Here is a 26,423-nt window from a genome sequence, read left to right on the forward strand (position 1 = left end):
ACCCCCCCCTACACACACACACACACCCCCCTACACACACACACACCCCCCCCTACACACACACACACCCCCCCCTACACACACACACACCCCCCCCTACACACCCACACACACCCCCCTACACACCCACACACACATTACACCCCCCCTCCTACACACACATTACACCCCCCCTACACCCCCCCTACACACACACACACCCCCCCCTATACACACCCCCCCCCCTACACACACACACACCCCCCCCCTACACACACACACACCCCCCCCCCTACACACACACACACCCCCCACTACACACACACACACCCCCCCCACTACACACACACACACCCCCCACTACACACACCCCCCACTACACACACCCCCCCCTACACACACACACACACACCCCCCTACACACACACACACACACCCCCCTACACACACACACACACCCCTACACACACACACACCCCCACCCCTACACACACACACACACCCCTACACACACACCCCCTACACACACCCACAAACACCCCCTACACACACATTACACCCCCCCTCCTACACACACATTACACCCCCCCTACACACACACACACACAACCTACACACACACACACACACACACACACACACACACACACACCCTACACACACACCCTACACACAAACACACACACACAACCTACACACACACACACAACCTACAGATTGGCTGCTTTTTCCACTTGGCTTTGTTGGTAGCACTCTCATCTCAGAATTAGAAGGTTTTGGGTTCAAGCCCCACTCCAGAGTTTCAGCACATAATCTAGGCTGACACTACTGAGGAAGTGCTGCATTGTCAGAGGTGCCATCTCCCAGCTGGGACATTAACCCAAAGCCTCATCTACCTGTGCAGGTGGATATAAAAGATCCCACGGAACCATTCGAAGTACAACACGCTCTCTAATATCCAGACATTTCACCCTCATCGCTTATGTGCTGCTCGTGTGGCCTTGCTGTGCACAAGTTGGCTGCCATCTTTGCCTTTACGACAACGCTTCAGAAGTAATAAAAACTAAAATGCTGGAAATACTCAGGTCAAGGCAGCAACTGTGGAGAGATGACCTTTCGTCAGAACTGGAAAAAGTTAGAGATGTAGATGTTAGAGATGCGAGGGAGCGGGATGGAGTCAGTGGTTTGGTTGCGTGAAGGTCTGTGATAGGTTGGAAGGCAGGAGAGATTGAGTGATAAACCTCGCGTGGGCAGAATTTTCCCAGAGCCATGGAATTCCCCAGCTACACCCCCATGACAGACCGGAGTGGGCAGACGATCTGCCCATTGCAGTACACCCCCCTCCCCCAATCTGAATTGCAAAGGGCAAGTGTCAAAGTCACAAATTGAATAAATAATCCGATTCCACCACAAATTCCTGCTCCCTTGAGAGGCAGACATCTTCCTTTCCACCCACCTGGGGCCTGGGGATATCAGAGCCTTTGCCCTCATAAAAAGAGGGATAACCATCGATCGCAGCAACAATATCCAGCTACAGGTTGAAACTCCCTTATCCGGAACCCTTGGGACCTGGCCTGTTCCGAATGAGGAATATTTCCGAATAAGGAGAGGTCACGTGTTTATGGTTGTGCGAGTGTGCACCGATTGGCTGGAACGACTGTCAGTCAGTCAGTGCGGCGCCGGCAGGCCCCGAGGTGCTGGCTCCGAAGCTGGGTACATTTATTTTACTTTGATATTGTGCGAGGATTTTGACTGGCTGCGTTCTGCGCATGCGCCACCCGACGGCCGGGAATGGTTCCGAACGAGGGGTGGTTCCGGATAATGCAGTTCCGGATAAGGGAGGTTCAACCTGTACCATTTTGGGACACAAGGACGTATTTCGATTCAGCTTCCATCATTGTTTGCCCTTGCTAAACACGAGATAGCGCCTTGCTAATCATGGACCAGACACACACAAGAAACGTACGCCGTCTGCCCACTTAAAGGGGAGGTGTTCCAGGCAGTTAAATAATAGCGCCTTTTCGTACTTTCCTTCCAGCTTTTTCTCCCCGCTTCTCTCCTCCATCCCCAGCCCCTGTGGTATCACTTCCTGCTGGAGCAGAGTTCAACAGGCCCCCATCCCCTTAACCGCTGAAACCACTTTCCTATCGGTTAGCAGTGAGTAGCTCTCTCTTGCCCATGAGTCAGAAGGTTGTGGGTTCAAGCCCTACTCCAGAGACTGGAGCACAAAATGCAGGCTAACCCTTCAGGGCAGTGCTGAGGGAGCGCTGCACAGTTGGAGATGGTGTCCTTTAGGCAAGGCGTTAAACCGAGGCCCCGTCTGCTCTCTCAAGTGGACATAAAAGATCCCATGCCATTATTTCGAAGAACTATCCTGGACAAACATTTATCCCTCAACCAGCATCACTAAACAGAATATCTGGTTAGCAATATTGCTCTTTGTGGCAAATTGGTTGCCGCGATTCCCACATGACAACAGTGACTGCACTTCAAAAGTAATTCATTGGCTGTTGTAATGTATGCACCTGTGAACATGCTCAGTGGTTTATAGAGCTGTTGGGCACCGGAGGGACTGGAGTGCATCATCACCCCCGGCAACCAAATTTTAATTTGATTAAACAATAGTAAAGTTTAATTTGTCCATGTTTGTTGGTTTTAGTGCCCCCCACCCTTTTAGCCAGGGGGCACTTGTATAATTTGTGTTTTGGTGCCCTCAGGAAAAAAACAAAAGAAAATAAAAAAAACAAGGGATACCTGAAAAGTTTTTGGGGTGTGCCCCCCTCCTGTAATCAAGGGGCACTTGATTATTAGTTTACAACTAAAATAGTTGTAGAGCTGTTGCATTGTGAGTGGCTTAGCCAGTCACGTGATGTTCACAAGACTCAATAAAACCCCAGTCAGGGGTCATGCACCATGAGGTACTCAGTTATGAGCCTGGTGGATGAACTAGTGATGTGTAGTGTGATTGTCAAACCTTTGTTAATAAACCAACTAGTTCTTAGTCGCAATGTGTTGCTATGAATTCTTAAGCAAAGAACCCATGAAGCAAATACATTTCAGCTGTAAAGTGCTTTGGGACATGGAGGTCATGAAAGGCACTATATAAATGCAAGATCTTTGTGGGGGTGCCTGGAACACAAGAATCTGCAGGCTGCTCCCAAGCGTGAACAACATTATCCAATCCAATCCCATGCACACGGACAATAACCAGTCACTGAATAGCGATCAGGAGCATGAATCTCGGCTGATATCCCCCCTCCCCTCTACCTTAGCACAGAGCGCAGAGGGCCAACAGCACTGTCCTTACTGCCACCCAAGCCACAATCAGCTAACTCAGTGGTGCAGTAATTTGAGAAGAAACCACCTTTGCACACAATGTACTTTTAGCATGTGTACATTTACTGAATAAACATCTCCCAGCTTTCAGTAACCAAGGAAGTAAAGCAGTCACCACAATCCAAAAACACACACACAATTTCGCCTCTTGCCATTTTACCAACAAATGTACAAAAAGGTTAAAGTTCACATGCACACACCATGCAAGTATGAGTATTGAGGTCACATGCCCAACGACCGTATCTCTTACTCACTTTTTATGAATCAGAAATGCAACAACCACATCCGGATTCCCAATTAGTCACACATGGTTAACGGCCAAAATATTGGCCACTACTGAGCTCACCACTACACAGACCAAGGATTCGGGCCAAGACCTCTGGTCTGTACGGCTCAGCTGCTGGCTCCGTGAGCGACCAAGTCATCAGAAAGTTTGTCACGGTTACTTCATTAAATCCCGCACCCCCCCCTCCCCCACACATCCCAACCTGACCTCAGGGTGCTGACTCTTGCTGGGTTCAGTTCCACAGGCACGGGCTGCCCACCAGTACTTTGCCCCAGTGGCTGCTCCTCCTGTGGACTGGAGCATTCAGCAGTCGGTGCAATCTGTCTGTGGTGACACTCGTCTGGCCATAGCCCCACCCAGCATCTTGCATTTCATCTGATTTTTCACCCCTCCTTAGCACCACACTTCAGTTTTACCAACTCTCCCAGCCCCCACCCCATATCCCCTCTCCTTCTATAATCCCCTCCGTATCCCCTCCTTCCGCCTCTCCCCAGTCCCCTCTGTATCTCATCCTTCCCAGCCCCCCTTCCTTTCCGTATCCGCTTAGCCACCCCCCCATCCCCTCTGTATCCTCTCCCCTCCATATCCCCTTCCTCCCCACCCTCCGTATCTCATCCTTCCCCCCCCTTCCTTTCCGTATCCACTCATCCACCCCCCCCATCCGCTCATTTCCCCCCCCCCACCCAAATCCCCATCCCCTCTGTATCCCCTTCTTCCCCACCCTCCGTATCCCCTCATCTCTTCTTGCCCCCTCCGTATCTCATCCTTTCCCCCCATATCCCCTCATCACCCCCTCCTACATCTCCTCCATATCCCCTACCTCCCCGTTTCTCCTCTGTATCCCCCTCCCTCCCCCGTCCCCACAAAATCGTACGCTGGCAAGGTTTTGAAACGTGCGACTGGAGAATGGGTTTCAAGCGAGCAGATGACAGACTGAGATTGCCCCCTTTCTGGTTGGAGGAGGGATTTCTCCGAGGGACAGCTGATGGTGCAGATTCAGCACAGGACAGAATTCAGCACAAACCATTGCCACCTGAGTTCAGCAAATCCCTCTAGACAATACTGTAAGCTTAACGTGACTCAAGGATTTGAAATAAACCACACCACCCACTGCGTGGGCTAACAGACAACAGACATCGAGCGTTGCAAGAATTGGATTCTTCCATTTTTAGAAATTAGTCACTGCAACAAAACAAAAAAAAACCATAAAAGGTATTTGAATGTGTACCTTTTTTTTGTTGAGAACCACCGGAACCCACATGAAAGCAATGGCTTCCTTTGCTTTCCATCACCACACCGTCCATGCATTGGTTATGATTCAGAATAATTCTATTTAATAACCAACTATGACCCGTACTCAACAGCAATTTTCCCTCATTTTTTTTGCCTGTGCAGCCCCTTTAACAGGCTGTGCAGCTCATTCACACTGCCACACATGCACAGTTTTTCCTATCGCCAAAGAGTCTTAAGAGAGATAAATATTTTAGGTAACTCTGTGCATCTCTGAAAAGAAAAATGACTTACATTTATATCGCGCCTTTCACGACCACCGGATGTTTCAAAGTGCTTTACAGTCAATTACTTTACTTTTGAAGTGTAGTCACTGTTGTAATGTGGGAAACGCGGCAGCCAATTTTCACACAGCAAGCTCCCACAAACAGCAATGTGATAATGAGCAGATAATCTGTTTTTTTTGTTATGTTGATTGAGGGATAAATATTGACTAGGACACTGGAGATAACTCCCCTGTTCTTCTTCGAAATAGTGCCATGGGATCGTTTACATCCACCTGAGAGAGCAGACGGGGGCCTCGGTTTAATGTCTCATCCGAAAGACGGCACCTCCGACAGTGCAACATTCCCTCAGCACTGCACTGGGAGTGTCAGCCTGGATTTATGTGCTCAAGTCTCTGGAGTGGGACTTGAACCCACAACCTTCTGACTCAGAGGTGAGGGTGCTACCCACTGAGCCACAGCTGACATCAAGGAGAAATGGGAGCAGAGTTTTCATTCCAGTCTAGATTTCCTTCGATTAGGATACTCTTGGAAATGGTCCATATAGCTAATCTGCCACAATTGTGGGTGATCTTTCAGAGTGTCCCCGCCTCCAGGCTTTGGGTCTCGAGAGCTAGCCATTAAACCTGCCACCAACCTTTGTAGCTGACTTGCTAAGAAATCAACCACGACCACATAGAAAACACAAAAAAGTCAATCCCTTCATTAGCGCTGCCGGTGTATCCAATCTGGAAAGGGCACCTCGCCAAAGGAATTGTCAAAGAGAGAAATTAACTGGATTTGACATTCGTTGGATAAGCATTTCCCAGGATCTGCGCATCAGTGAGGAACTGAGAAAAAAGGCAGCGATACTGCCAGCAATCCAGGTCCCGTTTGAGCAATTGAAATGGCAGCTGGAGAGTTGGTCCGATCGGCCAAAATGATGTTGGCTCCACCTCTCCCACCCCCCATCTAGTGCAGCACATATGGTACTACTGACACATTTCGACCAACTTTGCAACAGGTCATGTTAGGTCATGTTATAACAGAATGTGAGAATGGGGAAATCGCTTTGTCATTTGGCATTCAGGGAAACCCAATAATCTCCAAACTGCTCTCATTTTGCTGTATGATCCCAATGCTCTCCAGCCCAGCCTCCCCTTCGCCCTAAGCTGGACCTCATCCAACAATCTGCTGCCCCAACCCTGGCTCGCTCCAAGTCCCGTTCACCCATCACACCTCACCCCCCCCCCCGCCACCCCCATGCTCGCTGACCCTTACATCGGCTCCCGGTCCGGCAACGCCTCAATTTGAAAATTCTCCTCCCCATTTTCAGATCCCTCCCAGTCTCTGCAACCTCTGCCAGCCCTCCGAGATCTCTGCGCTTCTCTAATTGTGGCCTTTTGCGCATTCCCGATTTTCATCAACCTATATTGGCGGCCGTGCCTTCAGCTGCCAGGCCCTAAAGCTCTGGAATTCTCTCTTTAAACCTCTGCGGCTCTCTCTCCTCCTTCAAGATGCTCCTTAAAATCTACCTCTCTCGTCCCAATATCTCCTTGTGTGACTCTGTGTCTGATTGTATTTGATGAAGCTCCTGTGAAGGATGTTTCACTATGGTAACGGTGCTATACAAATGCAAGTTGTTATTGTACATCACTATCCAAATATGAAAGCATCAAAAAAAGCACAATATAACAACTCAATAGATAATAGCACCCTGTGGCACTGAACCATTAATACAAGTGTGGGTGTGCGTGTGTGCGGGTTGGCTGGGACACAGAATTGGGCTTGGTTGTGACATCCCTTCCACCCCCTCCAAGTAATTAAACAGCCCTTCAACACTCACTATTGAGACTCATGCGAAGAATTAGACAAGCAGCCAGGTGGGTGGCTGTTGCACCAGAATACTGGCACACAAGCTCTCGGTAAGCAGCAGTTCGAGGGAGAAAAAGTTCAAACAAAACACTGGATTGTGGTCAAAGAAAGAAAGACCTGCATTTATATAGTGCCTTTCACGACCACCAGACGTCTCAAAGCATTTTACAGCCAATGAAGCACTTTTGGAGTGTAGTCACTGTTGTAATGTGGGAAACACGGCAGCCAATTTGCGCACAGCAAGCTCCCACAAACAGCAATGTGATAATGACCAATCTATTTTTTTTTGTTCTGTTGATTGAGATAAATATTGGCCCCAGGACACCAGGGATAACTCCACCACTCTTCTTCGAAATAGTGCCATGGGATCTTTTACGTCCACTTAAGATAGCAGAAGGGACCTCTGTTTAATGCCTCATCTGAAATACGCACCTCCGACAGTGCAGCACTCCCTCAGCACTGCACTAGGAGTGTCAGCCTAGTCTCAAGTCCCTGGAGCGGGACTTGAATCCACAACCTTCTGACTCAGAGGCAAGTGTGCTACCCCACTGAGCCATAGCTGGTAGAACATTACCGCATTGTCCCACAGCAATTGTCCTCAATGTAATCCACTACACGTCTCAGAAGACCTCTAAATCTGAACAAAAACTTGTATGGACATGGCACTATTAACGTAGTAATACGTCCCAAGACGCTTCACAGGAGTGTTTTCAGATAAAACAAATACATTTAACACCGAGCCACACAAGAAGAAATTACGGCCGATGACCAAAAGCTTGGTCAAAGAGGTAGGTTTTAAGGAGCATCAGAAAAGGAGGAAAGAGAGGTAGAGAGGCGACGAGGTTTAGGAAGGGAGTTCCAGAGCTTGGGGCCCAGGGAGCTGAAGGCACAGCCACCGATGGTTAAACGATTATAATCAGGGATGCTCAAGACGACGGAACCTGAGGAGCAGACACCTCGGGAGCAGTTGTGGGGCTGGAGGAGATTACAAAGATAGGGAGCTGAAGATCAAAATATTAGAAAATAGTGAATGTTGAGATTGCGAAAAACACCAAAGATTTATTAGACTCACTGACAATCAAATCAGAAAGGTCTCAAAACCGAGGTGCAAACTCCATTAAATGCAGCTCGATCACAGCCAGAGAAAAAACAAATCTTGTCAATTTATTTTCACCCACCCACCCAACAACCCTCCCCCTGGAAGGAAGCAGCTGGCAACAACAGACTCGCAAGTCTGGTGGCACCGGTTGTAATGGACTTTTGATTCACTTCACAACAACACGCACAGCTGTCATTGTGCCGAGGTGCCCCGTGACATCAACATTTCCGAGATGCAAATCCCACACAATGTTAAAAAAAGAACAGGCAGCTGCTCTTGTTCAAGTAACCTATCTGCTAGTCAACTGGGAGGATTGTGAATCATCCCAGGGAGCTCCCAACTCCCAGCGTTCCAATGAGACACTCATCATCATCATCGACAGTCCCTCGAAATCGAGGAAGACTTGCTTCCACTCAAAGTGAGTTCTCAGGTGACTGTACAGTCCAATACGGGAATTACAGTCTCTGTCACAGGTGGGACAGACAGTGGTTGAAGGAAAGGGAGGGTGGGACTGGTTTGCCGCACGCTCCTTCCGCTGCCTGCGCTTGATTTCTGCATGCTCTCGGCGACGAGACTCGAGGTGCTCAGCGCCCTCCCAGACGCTCTTTCTCCACTTAGGGCAGTCTTTGGCCAGGGACTCCCAGGTGTCGGTGGGGATGTTGCATTTTATCAGGGAGGCTTTGAGACACGAAACTAAGGCCCAGTCTGTCCATCAGGCACGTAAACGTTCTCAATGGCGCTATTTCAAAGAAGAGCAAGCAGGGCGAGTCTCACCGGTGTCCTGGTCAATATTTATCCTTAACCGACATCACTTTAAATAAAAAGACAGATTATCGGGTCATTACCACGTTGCTGTTTGTGGGATCTTGCTGTGCGCAAAGTGGTTGCCGCGTATCCCTGCATTATACCAGTGACACTTCAGAAAATGTTCTTCATTGGCTGCAAGGTGCTTTGGGACGCCTTGAGGTCATGAGAAGCGCTATATCAATACAAGTTATCTCTCTCTAAAGCCTGCGTTGCCCACGCTTAATGCAGAAAATAAACCTCATCGAGGACTGGCCCAAAGATTTTCTCCCCCAAGTGGCAAGCTTCATGGGAGGCGAGCACAGAACCCAAAACTAGATGCCCTTCGGAGTCCCACGCATTCAGGAGTCAAAGTAAGGCAGAAAGTTAGCACAGTACAATGGGTCAGTGGGCACGTTGACCCACAGAGAGCAGTTAGGTCCATGGTCCTACAACCGAGTGAAGTCGGGATAAATGGGTCATTTTCCGGTTGGCAAACTGTAACTAGTGGGGTGCCGCAGGGACTGGTGCTGGGCCCTCAACTATTTACAATCTATATTAATGACTTGGATGAAGGGACCAAGTGTAATGTCGCTAAGTTTGCTGATGATACAAAGCAAGTGGGAAAGCAAATTGTGAGGAGGACACAAAAAAATCTGCAAAGAGATATAGACAGGTTAAGTGAGTGGGCAAAAATTTGCAGATGGAGTATAAAGTGGGAAAATGTGAAGTTATCCACTTTGGCAAAAAAAAATAGAAAAGCAAATTATAATTTAAATGGAGAAAAATTGCAAAGTGCTGCAGTACAGAGGAACCTGGGGGTCTTTGTGCATGAAACACAAAAAGTTAGTGTGCAAGTACAGCAAGTGATCAGGAAGGCAAATGGAATGTTGGCCTTTATTGCAAGGGGGATAGAGTATAAAAGCAGAGAAGTCCTGCTACAACTGTACAGGGTATTGGTGAGGCCACACCTAGAGTACTGCATACAGTTTTGGTCTCTGTATTTAAGGAAGGATATACTTACATTGGAGGTTGTTCAGAGAAGGTTCACTAGGTTGATTCCGTGATGAGGGGATTGACATGAAGATAGGTTGAGTAGGTTGGGCCTATACACATTGGAGTTCAGAAGAATGAGAGGTGATCTTATCGGAACATATAAAATAATGAGGGGGCTCGACAAGGTGGATGCAGAGAGGATATTTCCACTCCTAGGGGAAACTAAAACTAGGGGACATAATTTCAGAATAAGGAGCTGCCCATTTAAAACTGAGATGAGGAGAAATTTCTTCATTCGGAGGGCTGTAAATCTGTGGAATTCTCTGCCCCTGAGAGCTGTGGAGGCTGGGTCATTGAATATATTTGAGCGATAAGGGAATAAAGGGTTATGGGGAGCGGGCAGGGAAGTGGAGCTGAGTCCATGATCAGATCAGCCATGATATTAAATGGCGGAGCAGGCTCGAGGGCCAAAAGGCCTACTCCTGCTCCTATTTCTTATGTTCTTATGTACCTAATCTCAGCCAGATAAGAACATAAAAAATAGGAGCAGGAGTAAGCCATTTGGTCATTCAATAAGATCCTGGCTGATCTGATCTTCGCTTCAACTCCACTTCCCCGCCCGCTCCCCATAATGTGTAGAGGTGCAGCTAATGCACTGTAATTGGCTGTGGTTACCAAGGGAGTGTTTATTTTTTAAACATATAAATAGAAAGGGGTTTCTGGTTCGAATAAGAAAGAACCAATTTACATTTATATAGCGCCTTTCATGATCTCAGAATATCCCAAAGCGCCTTAGAGCGACGAAGTACATTTGAAGTGTGGTGATTATTGCGATGTCGGAAATGCGGCAGCCAATTTGCACCCAGCAGTGACCAGATAATCTGTGTTAGTGATGTTGACTGAGGGATAAGTAACGGCCCCGGGATGCCGAGAAGAAATCCCCCCGCTCTTAGTGCCATAGGATCTTTTACCTTCACCCAAGAGAGCAGACGTGGCCTCGGTTTAACGACTTGTCCTAAGGACAGTGCCTCAGACGGTGCAGCACTCCCTCACCATTGCACTGGAGAGTGCTGAAACGTCTGAGCGGGGAGAGTAAACATGAGAACGGGATCAGGCTCAGCGCCGATGCCCCCCAAATAGTTGAATAGCCTGCCAACACTCAACGTATAAAGGATGGTCACTCAGGTGAGGTACCAGTGGGCTCCGACCATCCACGTAACAGGCGAACCGAAGTGGGAAAGACCGAACTTGACACACCTTCAGGATTTTGGTTCCTGTACCAGCCGAAGGTCCAGGAGGCTGGAAGAATCCTTAACTTCTTTAGCTTGGCGTGGAAACTAGACGCTAGAAACCCCCTCAAGCACATCTTGAAATACAATATTAATAAATCAAGTTTTTATTTAAGAATCCAAGCCAGGTGGGATTACGGCCCAAGAGGTAAATCTCCAAATAATAATGAACTGCCTGGGCTGCATGTTGTGTCAAGATGGTCTGCTCGGCTGTACCAGACGAATAGTCGTTAATCTTAACAGTTTGCAAATCACCAAAAGCTCCAGCAATTGTCAAATTTGCCAGCTCCATAAAAAGCCAGACTGAGGCATGTAGCTGATCGAGCCAACAGGCCCCACAGCAAGGAGCTTGGAGAGGACATGAATTCAGCTTTACTACACATCACGTTCCTATCTGGATTCCCTTCGAGGACATCAGCAATAATTACAGACCATGCTGAATGAGAAAGAGAGGTCAGATTTTTTTCAGATTGTTGATCTCTAAAAATGGCCAACCTCGTGCAAAATAAGCGGAGGAAAGAGTGAGGGGGGGTGGAGGCGTGGCGGGGAGATTGATCTGTGTCGCAGTCCATGCAACGTTCAAGGTCATCGTTCCCCCACCCCCACCGCCCATCCCCCCCGCCCCAAAGCCGACATAAATCAGAGACGCACTGCGCAAAAGAGAATTGTTAAAACCGAAGCCTTTTGAGTCTGCATCATCTAATGGGAAACTGCAGCAAGTTTAATCAGGATTATCTTCTGTGGTTGCAGTTTGCTTGATCATTTATGTACCTCCAGCATAGTGGGACTGGCTCTCGCTGAAGATTATACCACTTGTTACAAAGGGAGTTACTCTCACTAATCACAGGCTCACTTTTCTTCGAAACAGTGCCGTGGGGTGTTTTACGTCCACCCGAGAGGGTAGACGGGGCCTCAGTTTAACATCTCATCGTAAAGAAGGCACCTTCGACAGTGCAGCACTGCCTCAGTACTGCTCTGTTGGTTCCAGGGCTTCGACCAATAATGACAGACATGGGATTCTCCTGCAGGGGTGTGGCGTACAGACCAGGAAAATCCCGGGTTTGTGCAATTAATTTATCTCAATTGGACACACTGTCCTAAAAAGAGTTGGATAAAGAAAGAACGAACAGAGGAGAGAGCGAGAGAGAGCGAGATGGTTATGTTACTGGACTAGTAATCCAGAGCCCTGGACTAATGATCCGGAGACACAAGTTCAAATCCCACCATGACAGCCGGGGAATTTAAATTCAGTTAATGAAATAAATCGGGAATAAAAAGCTAATATCAGTAAAATTGACCATGATACTACCAGATTGTTGTAAAAACCCATTTGGTTCACTAATATCCTTTAGGGAGGGATATCTGCCATCCTTACCCAGTCTGGCCTATATGTCAATGTGGTTGACTTTTAAATGGCCACTAGCAAGACACTCTGTTGTATCATGATTTTGAACACCTCGATCAAATCTCCTCTCAACCTTCTCTGCTCCAAGGAGAACAGCCCCAGCTTCTCCAGTCTATCCACGTAACTGAAGTCCCTCATCGCTGGAATCATTCTTGTAAATCTTTTCAGCACCCTAAATCACTGACATTCCAGTGCAGTGCTGAGGGAGTGCTGCACTATCGGAGATGCCGTCTTTCAGATGAGACGTAAAACCGAGGTCCCGTCTGCTCTCTGAAGTGGACCTAAAAAAATCCCATGGCACTATTTTGAAGAGCAGGGGAGTTATCCCCAGTGTCCTGGCCAATAGTATCCCTTAATCAACATAACAAAAAACAGATTATCTGGTCATTATCACATTTTGTGGGAGCTTGCTTGTGAGCAAATTGGCTGCTGTGTTTCCCACATTACAACAGTGGCTACACTTCAAAAGTTGGCTGTAAAGCACTTTGTGGCGTCCGGTGGTCGTGAAAGGCGCTATATAAAAAAAAAATCCAAGTCCAAGTCTTAAGGTAACCTCCAAATTGTCCAAAATGCAGCAGTCTGTATCTTAATCCATACCAAGTCTTGTTCACCGACTTCCCCTGTCCCACCCTGAGGCATTAAATTTGTTTTCATTTTCAGATCCCTCCATAACTTCGCTCCACCCTTTCTCCAGAATCCTTAGGTCTGCTGATTCTGAGCATTCTCCCCATCCCTTTGATCCTCCTCTCACCCTCCATTGGGAGCAAAGTCCTCATTCACCTCAGCCTTACTCTCTGGAATGACCTCCCTAAACCATTCAACCCATCACCCTCCAATTTTAAAATCTTACATTACAACAGTGATGCACTTCAAAAGTAGTTTGTTGGCTGTAAAACACTTTGAGACATCTTGAGGTCGTGAAATGTGCTAATTACTAATGGGGGAATCTAGATCTAGGGGTCATAGTTTCAGAATAAAGTGTCACCCATTTAAGATGGAGATGAGGAGGAATTTCTTCTCTCAGAGGGTCGTAAATCTTTGGAATTCTCTACCCCAGGGAGCTGTGGAGGCTGGGTCAATGAATATATTTAAGGCGGCGATAGACAGATTTTTGAACTACACGGGAATCAAGGGTTATGGGAAGCGGGCAGGAAAGTGGAGTTGAGGTCAAGATCACATCAGCCATGATCGTATTGAATGGCGGAGCTGGCTCGAGGGTCCAAATGGCCAACTCCTGCTCCTATTTCTTATGTTCTTATGTTCGTATAGTTAAATTCAAGTTCTTTCTTTCTTTAATCTCAACCCATGTTTTCGAGCGATCTATCCGTCACCCATCCTAATCGCTCACTAATCTCCACTCCCCAACTGTCCCGAACGGGAAGACATTTTTCAACATCAGTGATGCTATATAAATGCAAGCTTCCATCTCGATAACCTGCGCACTTCGCCATCAATGCTCACAGCTGAATAATGACCTAGTGTGCTTGGCACGGCAGAGTTTACGCAGCCCGTGAAACCACAGCAGTCGGAGAGCAGCTTCAAGACACGGACTGCACTGGTTCAAGGCGGCAGCCCAGCACCAACTTCAGGGCAAGGAGAGATGGGCAATAAATGCCGGCCTTGTCAGCAACGCCCACATCCCAAGAATTAATTTTTTGAAAGCCTGGAGATGGGGAGGGGGTGGGAGAATTTAAATAAAACACCAATATAGGAATCGTTTCATAACAACAGCTCTTGGTTGCACTGAAAACTGTTTGTTTTTAAACTGCTGAAATTTTCTGTAAATGAGGAAATAATTAAGGAAGGATGCGACGGCGAGAGTGGTTCAGGACATGCAGGGTCAGGAACTCAGAGAGCAAGCATGTCACAGGAATTCCTGTTGACTTCATTGAACAGCTCAGTACATTTGGAGAGATCGTGCTCATTTAAATCCTTCGAGTGCTGCAGGATTTCGACACGGTGTATGAAACAGTACAAGATCACAGCTTTTCAACACACACACACCTCACAGAGAACTGGGAGTGGAAACGAACAGAACAGTCAGTCTACCAGCATAGGTTGTCACCGTGTGTCCACATTATATAAGAAATAGGAGCAGGAGTAGGCCATTCGGCCCCTCTAACCTGCTCCGCCATTTAATAAGATCATGGCCGATCTGATCATGGACTCAGCTCCACTTCCCTGCCTGCTCCCCATAACTAATCGCTCAAAAATCTGTCTATCTCCGCCTGAAATAAATAACTACTGGTAACGTTCACTGCGATTGTGGAGAGCTTTGGTCACCAAGGTCGGGCTAGTTCTCAAGTGCCGTTCCCTCTGTACATCAGCGACGTCCTGATGGTCTGCTGGAAATGCCACAAGGAACCAGCACCCTGCCTCAACAGGTTTTCTGTGTTTGCTCTTTGTTCCCTCCACCTCTACCACCCCCACCCCCCCCACCCAAGTGGCCATTGACCATTTTTTTGAACCTTTACTTTTGCCATTTGCAAGCTGCCTGATCCCTCATGGATGCCAGAATCCAGCTCAACAGGCCAACATTAAAGGACTTTCCACCCCCCCCCCACCCCACCAAGTGTCAGCTGTGACTCAGTGGATAGCACTCTCTCCTGAGTCAGAGGGTAGTGGGTTCAAGCCTCACTCCAGGAACTTGTGCACATAAATCTAGGCCGACACTCCCAGTGCAGTGCTGAGGGAATGATGCCCTGTCAGAGATGCCGTCTTTCAGATGAGACGTTAAACCGAGGCCCCGTCTGCTCTCTCAGGTGGATGTAAAAGATCTCATGGCGCTATTTTGAATAAGAGGAGTGGAGTCCTGCCAAATATTTATCCTTCAAGCAACATCACAAAAAACAGATTATCTGGTCATGATCACATTGCTGTTTGTGGGAGCTTGCTGTGTGCAAATTGGCTGCCGCGTTTCCTACATTACAACAGTGTCTACACTTCAAAAGTTAAGTAATTGGCTGTAAAGCGCTTTGAGACATCCGGTGGTCGTTAAAGACACTATTCTTTCTTTCTGATGCATGTTGCAATATTGATCTCCTCAGTACTTCTGGAATGCTGCTGTTCTATGCATGCAATATGTCCATGCGGTCATCACCTCATGAAAGGCGCTATATAAATGCAAACCTTTCTTAAGCGGGCTTGTGTATTAAGAGCGATGCGACCTCCTAACAATTTTCATTGCCAGAACATTTTTAGTGCTTTTTATTTTGTTTAAACTTCTGTCAATTGGAGTACGGGCAGGGTCGCCTTTTTAAACTGAGAAACAGTGCTGTCCTGGAGGTCTGCCAAACTCCAAGCATTAAGCCCAGATAAATCATTAATTCAAGCATAAAATATCACTGTGCTCCAAATCACCCCCACTATCCACAGGAGGATACTCTATTTCCTGCCAAATGCGCTGTGCATGTTTATTGGGACTCGAGTTATCCCTCTCCCTCACCATGTTCAATCCCATTCTCGTTTTGTTCCATTTTAAATCATTTCTGCTCGGAATTTCCCACGTTTGCTGCTATGTTGCAAAATGCGCTGTCCGACACGCATGCTTCTTGCAATCTCGCACCAAGTCGTTCCATCCCAAGATTGCGAAAGTATCGGATTCCTTGCATACCTGTCAGTCCCTCCCTCCCTCCCATTGCTTTTTCATAATTAATCACAGTTTCTGTATTTGTCTCGCCTCATTCAACCTTGGCATCGTCACTGGTGGGCCTTGGCCCTTCACCCAGTTCTCCCAGTAGCTAAAACAATCTTCAGAATTTTACTTCAGACGACAACACAGATGCTCAAGTGTTAACTGAACGAGCCCAGGATGAGCAAACTGCCACACTGGTGGGGTCACTGACCTACTGGTAAATTGCAAAGTGGGTTTGCAAAGAGGTTGCATCCGATTTCAAAAAGCACGTCATTTTTGCAAATCCCACCTCAAACTGCAATTCTGCCCATTTCAGGCTCGAATCCTTCAAGGAAGGGAGTTAAGTTTTTTTTTGCACGCAGCGAGACCTTGTGATCTAAAATACGCTGCCTGAAAGGGTGGTGGAAGCAGATTCAATAGTAACAATCAAAATAAATATTGGATGTTTCCTTGAAACACAGAAATTTGCAGGGCTATGGGGAGAAAGTAAGGGGAGTGGGACTAATCGGATCGTTCTTTCGAAGAGCCAGCTCAGGCACGATGGGCCAAATAGCCCCCTTCTGTGCTGTATTCTACTCTACGTAAATTAGAGGTGATCCAAAACTCGGTTGCCCGTCTTAACTCGCATCACGTCCCGCTCACCCATCACTCCTGTGCTCACTGGCCTGCATTGGCTCCTGGTTAAACAACGCCTCGATTTTCAAAATTCTCATCTTTATTTTCAAATCCCTCCATGGCGCGCGCCCTCCCTATCTCTGTAATCTCGTCCAGTCCCACAACACCCCCCCCCCACCCCCCAAACCCCCACGACATGTCTGCGCTCCTCTAATTCAGCCCTCCTGAGCATCCCTGATTACAATCGCTCAACCATCGGTGGCCGTGCCTTCTGTTGCCTGGGCCCCAAGCTCTGGAACTCTCTGCCTAAACCTCTCTGCCTCTCTTTCCTTCTTCAAGACGCTCTTTAAAACCTACCTCTTTGGCCAAGAACTGTGCTATTTTCTACTTATTTTTATTTCGATCGGCGAACACTCCTGTGAAGCACCTTGAGATGTTTCACTACGTTAAAGGTGCTATATAAATACAAGTTGTTGTTGTTGTTGTATAATTCTAAAGAATAGCTCAAAATGAAAGGAACTTAAAAGAACATTGTTAAATAAACTTTGATAAATTGCACTTTGGCATCTTTAACTCTCATTGCATCATCACCGAGAAATTGGCAGGTTCCCGGAAAACGGCAGCGGGTTGAACAGTTGCCATCAGGCCAGTGGAAACCTGTTGGAGGAGGAAAGAGAGGAATTCTGCTGTTGAAATTGCAGAACACAAGGCTCCACAGCCTTCAGCAGGAAGCTACGTGTGTACGATGTGCGACCCAGACACGAAGAGGCAGCTCCCAACAATGCCTCAGTCTTGCTTTCTGCCCCAGGAACGGAGAGAATACGAAAGCTAATGTCGCTGTTTCATAAAAAGGATATAGATGGAGAGAGGGTACAAAAATTATTTACAAGCCTGATACCAGAACAGCTAGGTTATACCCATCAGGAAAGGATGAACAGGCTGGGTCTCTTTTTCTTCTTGAAATGTGAAGTCTGGGGGCCGGGGGGCGGGGGGGGGGGGTGGGGGGGTGACCTTATAGAGGTCTTTAAAATCATGAAAGATTTTGATAGAGTGGATACAGAGAGTGTGTTTCCACTTGTGGGGATGAGCATAACTAGAGGCCATCAATATAAGATAGTCACCAAGAAATCCAATGGAGAATTCAGGAGAAACGTCTTAACCCAGAGAGTGATGAAAATGTGGAACTCGCTGCCACAGGGAGTGGTTGAAGCGAATAGTATCGATGCATTTAAGGGGAGGCTAGACAAGCATATGAGGGAGAAGGGAATAGAGGGTTAAGAACATAAGAAATAGGAGCAGGAGTAGGCCATTTGGCCCCTCAAGCCTATTCCGCCATTCAAGAAGATCATGGCTGATCATCTATCTCAACTCCACTATCCCGTCTGATCTCCATATCCCTCGATTCCCCTAGACCCCAAAAATCTCTCTATATCAGCCTTGAACATATTCAGAGACTCAGCATCGACAGCTCTCTGGGGCAGAGAATTTCAAAGATTCACCACCCTCTGAGTGAAGAAATTTCTCCTCATCTCTGTCTTAAATGGCCGACCCCTTATCCTGAGACTGTGCCCCTTAGTTCCAGACACTCCTGCCCAGGGAAACAGCCTCTCAGCATCTCCCCCATCAATCCTCCTCAGAATCTTGTATGTTTCATAGAATCATAGAAGTTTACATTGGAGCACGGGAAGGAGGCCATTTCGGCCCATCGTGTCCACGCCCTCCAACCAAGAACTATCCAGCCTAATCCTAATTTCCAGCTCTAGGTCTGTAGCCCTGTAGGTTACGGCACTTTGGCAAGTGTACGTCCAAGTATCTTTTAAATGTGGTGAGGGTTTCTGCCTCTACCACCCTTTCGGGCAGTGATTTCCAGATCCCCACCACCCTCTAGGCGAAGAAATTTCCCCTCATATCTCCTCTAAACCTCCCCCCAATTACTTTAAATCTATGCCCCCTGGTTGTTGACCTCTCTGCCAAGGGAAACCGGTTTTAATGAGATCACCTCTCATTTTTCTAAACTCCAGAGTATCGGCCCATTCTACACAATCTCTCATCATAAGACAGCCCTCTCATCCCAGGAAACAGTCTAGTGAGCCTTGGTTGCATTGCCTCCAAGGCAAGTATATTCATCCTTGCCTACAGTTTTGGTCTCCATATTTAAGGAAGGATAAACTTGCATTGGAGGCTATTCAGAGAAGGTTCACTAGGTTGATTCATGAAGATAGGTTGAGTACATTGGGCCTATACACATGGGAGTTCAGAAGAATGAGAGGTGATCTTCTTGAAGCTTATAAAAGATAATGAAGCGGCTCGACAAGGTTGATGCAGAGAGGATATTCCCACTCAGGGGAAACTAAAACTAGGGGACATAGTCTCAAAATAAGGGGCTGCCAATTAAAACTGAGATGAGGAGGAATTTCTTCTCTCAGAAGGTTGTAAATCTGTGGAATTCTCTGCCCCAGAGAGCTGTGGAGGCTGGGTCATTGAATATATTTAAGGCGGGGATAGACAGATTTTTGAGCAATACGAGGATAAAGGGTTATGGGGAGCGGGCGGGGAAGTGCAACTGAGCCCATGATCAGATCAGCCATGATCTTATTGAATGGTGGAGCAGGCTCGAGTGGCCAAATGGCCGACTCCTGCTCCATTTCTTATGTTCTTCGGTTATGCTGACAGAGTTATTTGATGAAAGGCTCGAGAGGCTCGAGTGGAGCATAAACACCGGCATGGACTGGTTGGGCCGAATGGCCTGTTTCGGTGCTGTAGATTGTGTGTGATTCTATGTAAAGAACACACAAATATCAAACTCTTTCAAGCAAGATCTGCAGGCCCACTTCAAGGCTCCAGGAGAACACTTACATTGCTGACCAGTTCCTGGTTCTTCTTGATCCGCTCAAGTTCGGGAGTGCTGGCCACGGCACTGAATCCTTTCCCTTTGTTCTTTTCAAAATCTTCTTTGTATTGTACCTAAGAGAATGGAACAGAAAAGAATGAGAGTCAGCCAATCTCTTAGCAAAAACTAGAGATAGTGGCATAGAACGAACAGTGCCACTCGACCCAGCTAGTCCGTGCCGGTGTTTATGCTCCACACGAGCCTCCTCCCACCCCTACTTCTTTTCACCCCATCAGCAATCCCTTCAAATCCCACTCCAGGGACTTGAGCACACAAACAAATCTAGGCCGACACTCCAGTGCAGTGCTGAAGGAACGCTGCACTGGCGGAGGTGCCGTCTTTCGGATGAGACATTAAACCGAGGACTTTCTGCTCTCCAGTAAAAGATCCCATGGCACAATTTCGAAGAAGAGCAAGGGAGTTATCCCCGGAGTCCTGGCCAATATTTATCCCTCAAACAGAACAAAAAACACAGATTATCTGGTCATTATCACATTGTTATTTGTGGGAGCTTGCTGTGCGCAAATTGTCTGCCGCGTTTTCCACAATGCAACAGTGACTACACTCCAAGAAGTACTTCATTGGCTGTAACGCGCTTTGAGATGTCCGGTGGTCGTGCAAGGTGCTATATAAATGCAAGTCTTTCTTTCTTTCTTTCTCAGGAGACTGCTGCGAGGTAGTATGGAGAAAAACCCATTGGGTCGATGAGCAAAATTGTGGTTTTGTCATTTTATTCGAACAGTTTCATTTATTAGTTATAAAAATATCGGAGGTGGAGAGAGGGGAAAGGGCGTTTGACTGACGGCCAAGAATCAGCCAATTAGTTGACGAAGAGTCTGCGCACTTCCCAATTGGCCATGGGAAGGCGGGTCACCGTGGTGATGGAGGTGTTGGGTAACCAACGGCGGCAGCGTGGAGGCGGGAGGTCATGTAATGAGAACGTCCAACCAGAATTGACAACCCAGACTAAAAATTCACGCCCAGCCCTGAATAGTTTACTGGAAGAATTAATTCAATATCAATGCAGGTCAAAACTCTAGGGAGCTGATTTATGACTTAGAATGGATATTCAGCATCTCTCAAGGGCAAAGTCACTTTTCCTCCCTCCACTCACTGCGATGAGATTTTGACAGCCGATGCATTGCAGAGGTGTCAAGCACCAGTTCAACAAACATGTGCCAAAATCCCGTGTAGAACAAGACCTGAATGCTGGATTGAGCAAGAAGTATCGAGTGTTAAAGTCTGTAAGCTTGGCTTTTATAATCAGATTCATTTGTGAGAATAATTAAATCTGCACACCACAAACTAATTTTATGATTAAGATGTGCTTTTCCTGCAAAAAAATGCTATTTAAAAAAAAATGTAAGTTTAAAAAATAAATAATTTATTTATTTCATTCTGTTTTACAAAATTCCGAGGGGGAGGTTATGCCTGAACAGTCTGTGGTACAGACCAGCAACATAGGGGACAGATGGCACGCTCACTGCACATGTCAGCCAAAGAGAGAGGATAAATATTAATGGGCGACCTTGCCCAAGTAAGGTCTCTTGCGCATCCCCCATTTCCATCACTCCACCATTAGCGGCTGGAATGTATTTGCATCCCGAGTTCATTGCTTAAGAATTCATAACAATACATTGCTGCTAAAAACTAGTTGATTTATTAACAAAGGTTTAACAATCACACTACACATTACCAGTTCATCCACTAGGCTCACAACTGCAAACCTTATCATGGATGACCGAGACACAACTGGCTGGGGTTTTATTGAGTCTTGTGAACATCACAGTGCAACAGCTCTACAAACCTGTGAGCATGCTTACTGGTGCATACATTACAGCGGCCAAGGGCCTGAGCTCTGGAAATATCTCGCTACACGTCTGCAACTCTCCACCTCTCTCCTCCTTTAAAATCTACCTCTTTGGCCGAGCTTTTGGTTACCTGTCTTAATATGTCCTTATGTGGCTTGATATCAAATTTTCTTTGATGACACTCCTGTGAAGGGCCTTGGGATGTTCCCACAACACGAAAGGCACTATATTTATTATTATTTAAATGGAGAAAGATTGCAAAGTGCTGCAGTACAGCAGGACCTGGGGGTGCTTGTGTATGAAACACAAAAGGTTAGTATGCAGGTACAGCAAGTGATCAGGAAGGCCATTGGAATCTTGGCCTTTATTGCAAAGGGGATGGAGTAAGTATAAAAGCAGGGAAGTCTTACTACAAATATACAGGGTATTGGTGAGGCCACACCTGGAATACTGCGTGCAGTTTTGGTTTCCATATTTACAAAAGGATATTCTTGCTTTGGAGGTTGTTCAGAGAAGGTTCACTAGGTTGATTCCAGAGATGAGGGGGCTGGCTTTTGAGGAAAGGTTGAGTAGGTTGGGCCTCTACTCATTGGAGTTCAGAAGAATGAGAGGTGATCTTATCGAAACCTATAAGATTATGAGGGGGGCTCGACAAGGTGGATGCAGAGAGGATGTTTCCACTGATGGGGGAGACTAGAACTAGAGGGCATGATCTTAGAATAAGGGGCCTCCCATTTAAAACTGAGATGAGGAGGAATTGCTTCTCAGAGGGTTGTAAATCTGTGGAATTCGCTGCCTCAGAGAGCTGTGGAACCGGGACACTGAATAAATTTAAGACAGAGATAGACAGTTTCTTAAACGATAAGGGGATAAGGGTTATGGGGAGCGGGCGGGGAAGTGGAGCGGAAGCCATGATCAAATCAGCCATGATCTTATTGAATGGCGGAGCAGGCTCGAGGGGCCAGATGGCCTACTCCTGCTCCTACTTCTTATGTACTTATGTTGCTATATAAATGCAAGTTGTTGTTGATGATATCTGTATTTAATTTTGCTGATCAAACTATCTCACTCACATCATCAATGCTCCGATCACGTCAAGGCTCTCAGTGTCCCTGGCACCCCCTCAGTGCTGCACGCCTGCAGCTCAGGCCAGAGGAAGTCAGTAAAAGTTCGACAGCGCAAGCAGTCAGATGAGAAGGTCCCAGCCAAAATACCAACGTTAATAATTTATTTACAATACAGTACGGCCGGGAGGAAGCATCGTAATGCAAGAAAGATGGTGCAAACGCCTCCAGGGAAACTTTAATTCTCTGGAGGCAAAGTACCAGCAGCAATGCCATTGGCTGCCCGCACCACCATCGCTTGCCGCTGCCTCTCCCACACTCCTGCAGCCCACTCGCAACAGTTTTGATATTCCTTCCCTTCGTTCCGTGTTAGCCGTGGATCAATGGATAGCACTCTCGCCTCGGAGTCAGAGGCTTCTGGGTTCAAGTCCTACTCCAGAGCACAAAATCCATGCTGGTACTCCCAGTGCAGTGCTTAGGGAGTGCTGCACTGTCGGAGGTGCCGTCTTTCGGATGAGATGTTAAACCGAGGCCCCACTCGGGTGGATGTAAAAGATCCCATGGCACTATTTTGAAGAAGAGCAGGGGAGTTAGCTCCAGTGTCCTAGCCAACACTTATCCCTCAACATCACTGAAAAATAGATTATCTGCTCATGCTCACATTGCTGTCCGAGACCTCTGAGTGCGTAATTGGCTGCCACATTATAACAGTGACTACATTTCAAAAGTAATTTATTGGCTGTAAAGCGCTTTGGGACGTCCTGGTGTCGTGAAAGGCGCTATACAAATGCAAGTCAGTCTTATTTTCTTGCATCCTTTCCCAGACCATGGAGACTTTTCCCAAAACACAATCGAGTCACATGCCATCAGTGGATAGGGTTCACTGATTAGGCATAGTCCTGGAGGTGTCATCACACGACCTCGAACCTCCACCCTGCCCCGCCCCCACACTCACCATTGGTCACCCAAAGCACCAATCTTTCCGGTGCACCGCCTTCCGACACCAATCAGAAAGCGAATAGACTCTTCATCACCCGATTGTTTGACTAACCGTCAAGAATCATCCAGTCGTTTATCCCACGTGCAACATTTTTATTACAAATAGACATTCCACGGTTAAGTTTTGTGCACATGCGCGAAAACTGTGAATGGGCCACTCACCCAAAAAATAAAAAGGGGCAAAATTGTTAGCAACCTCATCAGTTGGGCAGGTTTAGCTGAAATGCTATGCAGACCTCAACAGGACGGTGCGATATCCTTTGTTACTACACCTAGGCGAGGGAGGGGAGAGAAACCAACCATTTGAAAGAAAGACTTGCATTTATATAGCGCCTTTCACAACCAGCGGACGTCTCGAAGCGCTTTACAGCCAATGAAGTAGTTTCGGAGTGTAGTCACTATTGCAATGTGGGAACCGCGGCAGCTAATTTGCGCACAGCAAGCTCCCACAAACAGCAATGTGATAATGACCAGATAATCTGTTTTTTGTTATGTTGATTGAGGGATGAATATTGGCCAGGACACCGGGGATAACTCTCCTGCCACGGGATCTTTTACGTCCACCAGAGAGGGCAGACGGGACCTCGGTTTAATGTCTCAACCAAAATATGGCACCTCCAACAGTGCAGTACTCCCTCAGCACTGCACTGGGAGTGTCAGCCTAGATTTATGGGCTCAAGCTCAAGATAGTTTCAAATCAAAAGCAGTACAGAGAACAGCAACACTACTGGAATGTACAGACTGGGACAACCTCCTTTCCCACCTGGAGGGCAATATGTGGCAGCAGGGTAAAGGGGACAAAATGAGCTGCACCAAACAGACAGAGTACATCGCACCAGGATCTCGTGTGGTGTGGACACAAGAGGGTTTTGCATTTCCTCAGGTTCAAACTGGAGACTGGTGAGAATGTGGAACTCGCTAACACAGGGAGTGGTTAAGGCAAATAGTTTTAAGGCATTTAAGTTGAAACGAGATAAGCACATGAGGGAGAAGGGAATAGAGGGCCATGCTGATAGGAGTTGGATGAGGAAGGATGGGGAGGAAGCTCGAGTGGAGCATAAACACCAGCATGGACCTGTTGGGCTGAATGGCCTGTTTCTGTGCTATACACAATGTAATATCACCTTTGTATAGCAGCTGATAAGAAAAAGCAAGCAGCGGAAACACTGTACTTCTAGGTTGTTTTCAACCTTATGCGCACCTTTATCAACACACACAAATGTAAACGAGAGAGAGAATTGTGCCCATATAAGGCGAGGTTACAACTCCCTCGGTTGCCTGAACAAGATTATCTGTTGCAGCCTTGAGGCCCACAGGCGATTGGATTCAATCACTCACTGTCCCAGGGCAATTGCCCGAGCCTTTGAACGTTCAATCATTTCAACAAACCCAGTAATGTCAAAGTAATGGAACTTTAGACGGTATCTAAACAGACTTCACTCCAGCATAAATTACAATTATTTTGGGTGGGGGGGGAAATATTTCAAACCAAAGAACTTGATCATTTCAACAACACAACTTGCATTTATACAGCGCCTTTAACATAGCAAAACTTCCCGAGGAGTGTCTTAAGACAAAAATTTGATGCCGAGCCACACAAGAAGAAATTAAGGCAGGTGACCAAAAGCTTGGTCAGAGGTATGTTTTTAAGGAGCATCTTGAAGGAGGGAAAGAGTTGAGACGGAGAGGTTTAGGCAGGGAGTTCAAGAGCTTAGGGCCTAGGCAACAGAAGGCACGGCCACCAGTGGTTGAGAGATTATAATCAGGGATACTCAGGAGGGCAGAGTTAGAGGAGCGCAGACATCTCAAGGGGAGAGGGGGGTGTGGGGGGGGCTGTGGGCTGGAGAGGATGAGAGAGATAGGGAGGGGCGAGACCATGGAGAGCTTTGAAAACAAGGATGAGAATTTTGAAATCGAGGTGTTACTTAACTGCAAGGGCAATTAGGGATGAGCAATAAATGCTGGTCCTTGCTTGCGTCATCCACATCTCAGGAATAAATTAAATAAACTTGGTTTGGGAAGGAGGTGGGTCACAAGGACAGACGCGTGGGCACGGGGTCATGTGATAAAACCTCCAGGAATATGGCTAACCAGAGTCAGAAATCCAAGGTCTGTGCCTTTTCTTCAGTAGATAAACAGAGCACAAGGTTCGACGCAGTGGTGTGACCCTGCGGTATCTCACTCCAAAGGAAACACTGGCAGTTACTCTCCTTAATTAAGTCCCTTGTGGGAGAGTAGTCTTGAAAACAATCTCAGTAGCTGAACACACAAGCAAATACATCACAAGAAGAGCTGTTTAGACAAAAGCCTCCCTGATAAAGTACAACATCCCCACTGACACCTGGGAGTCCCTGGCCAAAGACCGTCCTAAGTGGAGGGAGGGCACGGAGTACCTCGAGTCTTGTCGCCGAGAGCATGCGGAATGAGCGTGCGGCAAACCAGACTCCCCACCCACCCTTTCCATCAACCACTGTCTGTCCCACCTGCGACAGAGACTGTAATTCCCGTATTGGACTGTACAGCCATCCGAGAACTCACTTTGAGCGGTAGCAAGTCTTCTTCGATTTCGAGGGGTCTGCCTATGATAATGATTAAACAAGAGTAATGAAATAGTGATGGTCACTCAGTCCTGATGCAATAAGCATTGTTCAAGCTATAATGAGCAATGTGCTTCTCTATCGAATGGACATTATATTGGAACACACTTAAAATAAAAAGGTAATCTTTATTTAGAAGCAACTTTATAAGAGGTGGCATCTAAAAAAAGACTTGCATTTATAGAACGCGTTTCATAACCTCAGGACATCCCAAAGCACTTTACAGCCAATGAAGTACTTCTGAATTGTAGTCATTGTTGGAATGTAAGAAA

The 26,423-nt window shown here is 47.0% G+C and overlaps 1 protein-coding gene across 1 annotated transcript in view; it reads right to left on the bottom strand.

The window, feature by feature from the left end:
* The window catches only part of lasp1 (LIM and SH3 protein 1), a 187,223-nt gene that overhangs the window by 32,003 nt on the left and 128,797 nt on the right, over positions 1-26,423 (bottom strand). Inside the window, exon 4 of the mRNA XM_070864522.1 lies at positions 19,647-19,754. Within this exon, the coding sequence (XP_070720623.1) occupies positions 19,647-19,754 (108 nt within the window). The remainder of the gene's footprint in view (positions 1-19,646; positions 19,755-26,423) is intronic.

This window comes from Pristiophorus japonicus, chromosome 21 (genome assembly GCF_044704955.1).
Source record: "Pristiophorus japonicus isolate sPriJap1 chromosome 21, sPriJap1.hap1, whole genome shotgun sequence".
Classification (NCBI taxonomy): Eukaryota; Metazoa; Chordata; class Chondrichthyes; family Pristiophoridae; genus Pristiophorus; species Pristiophorus japonicus.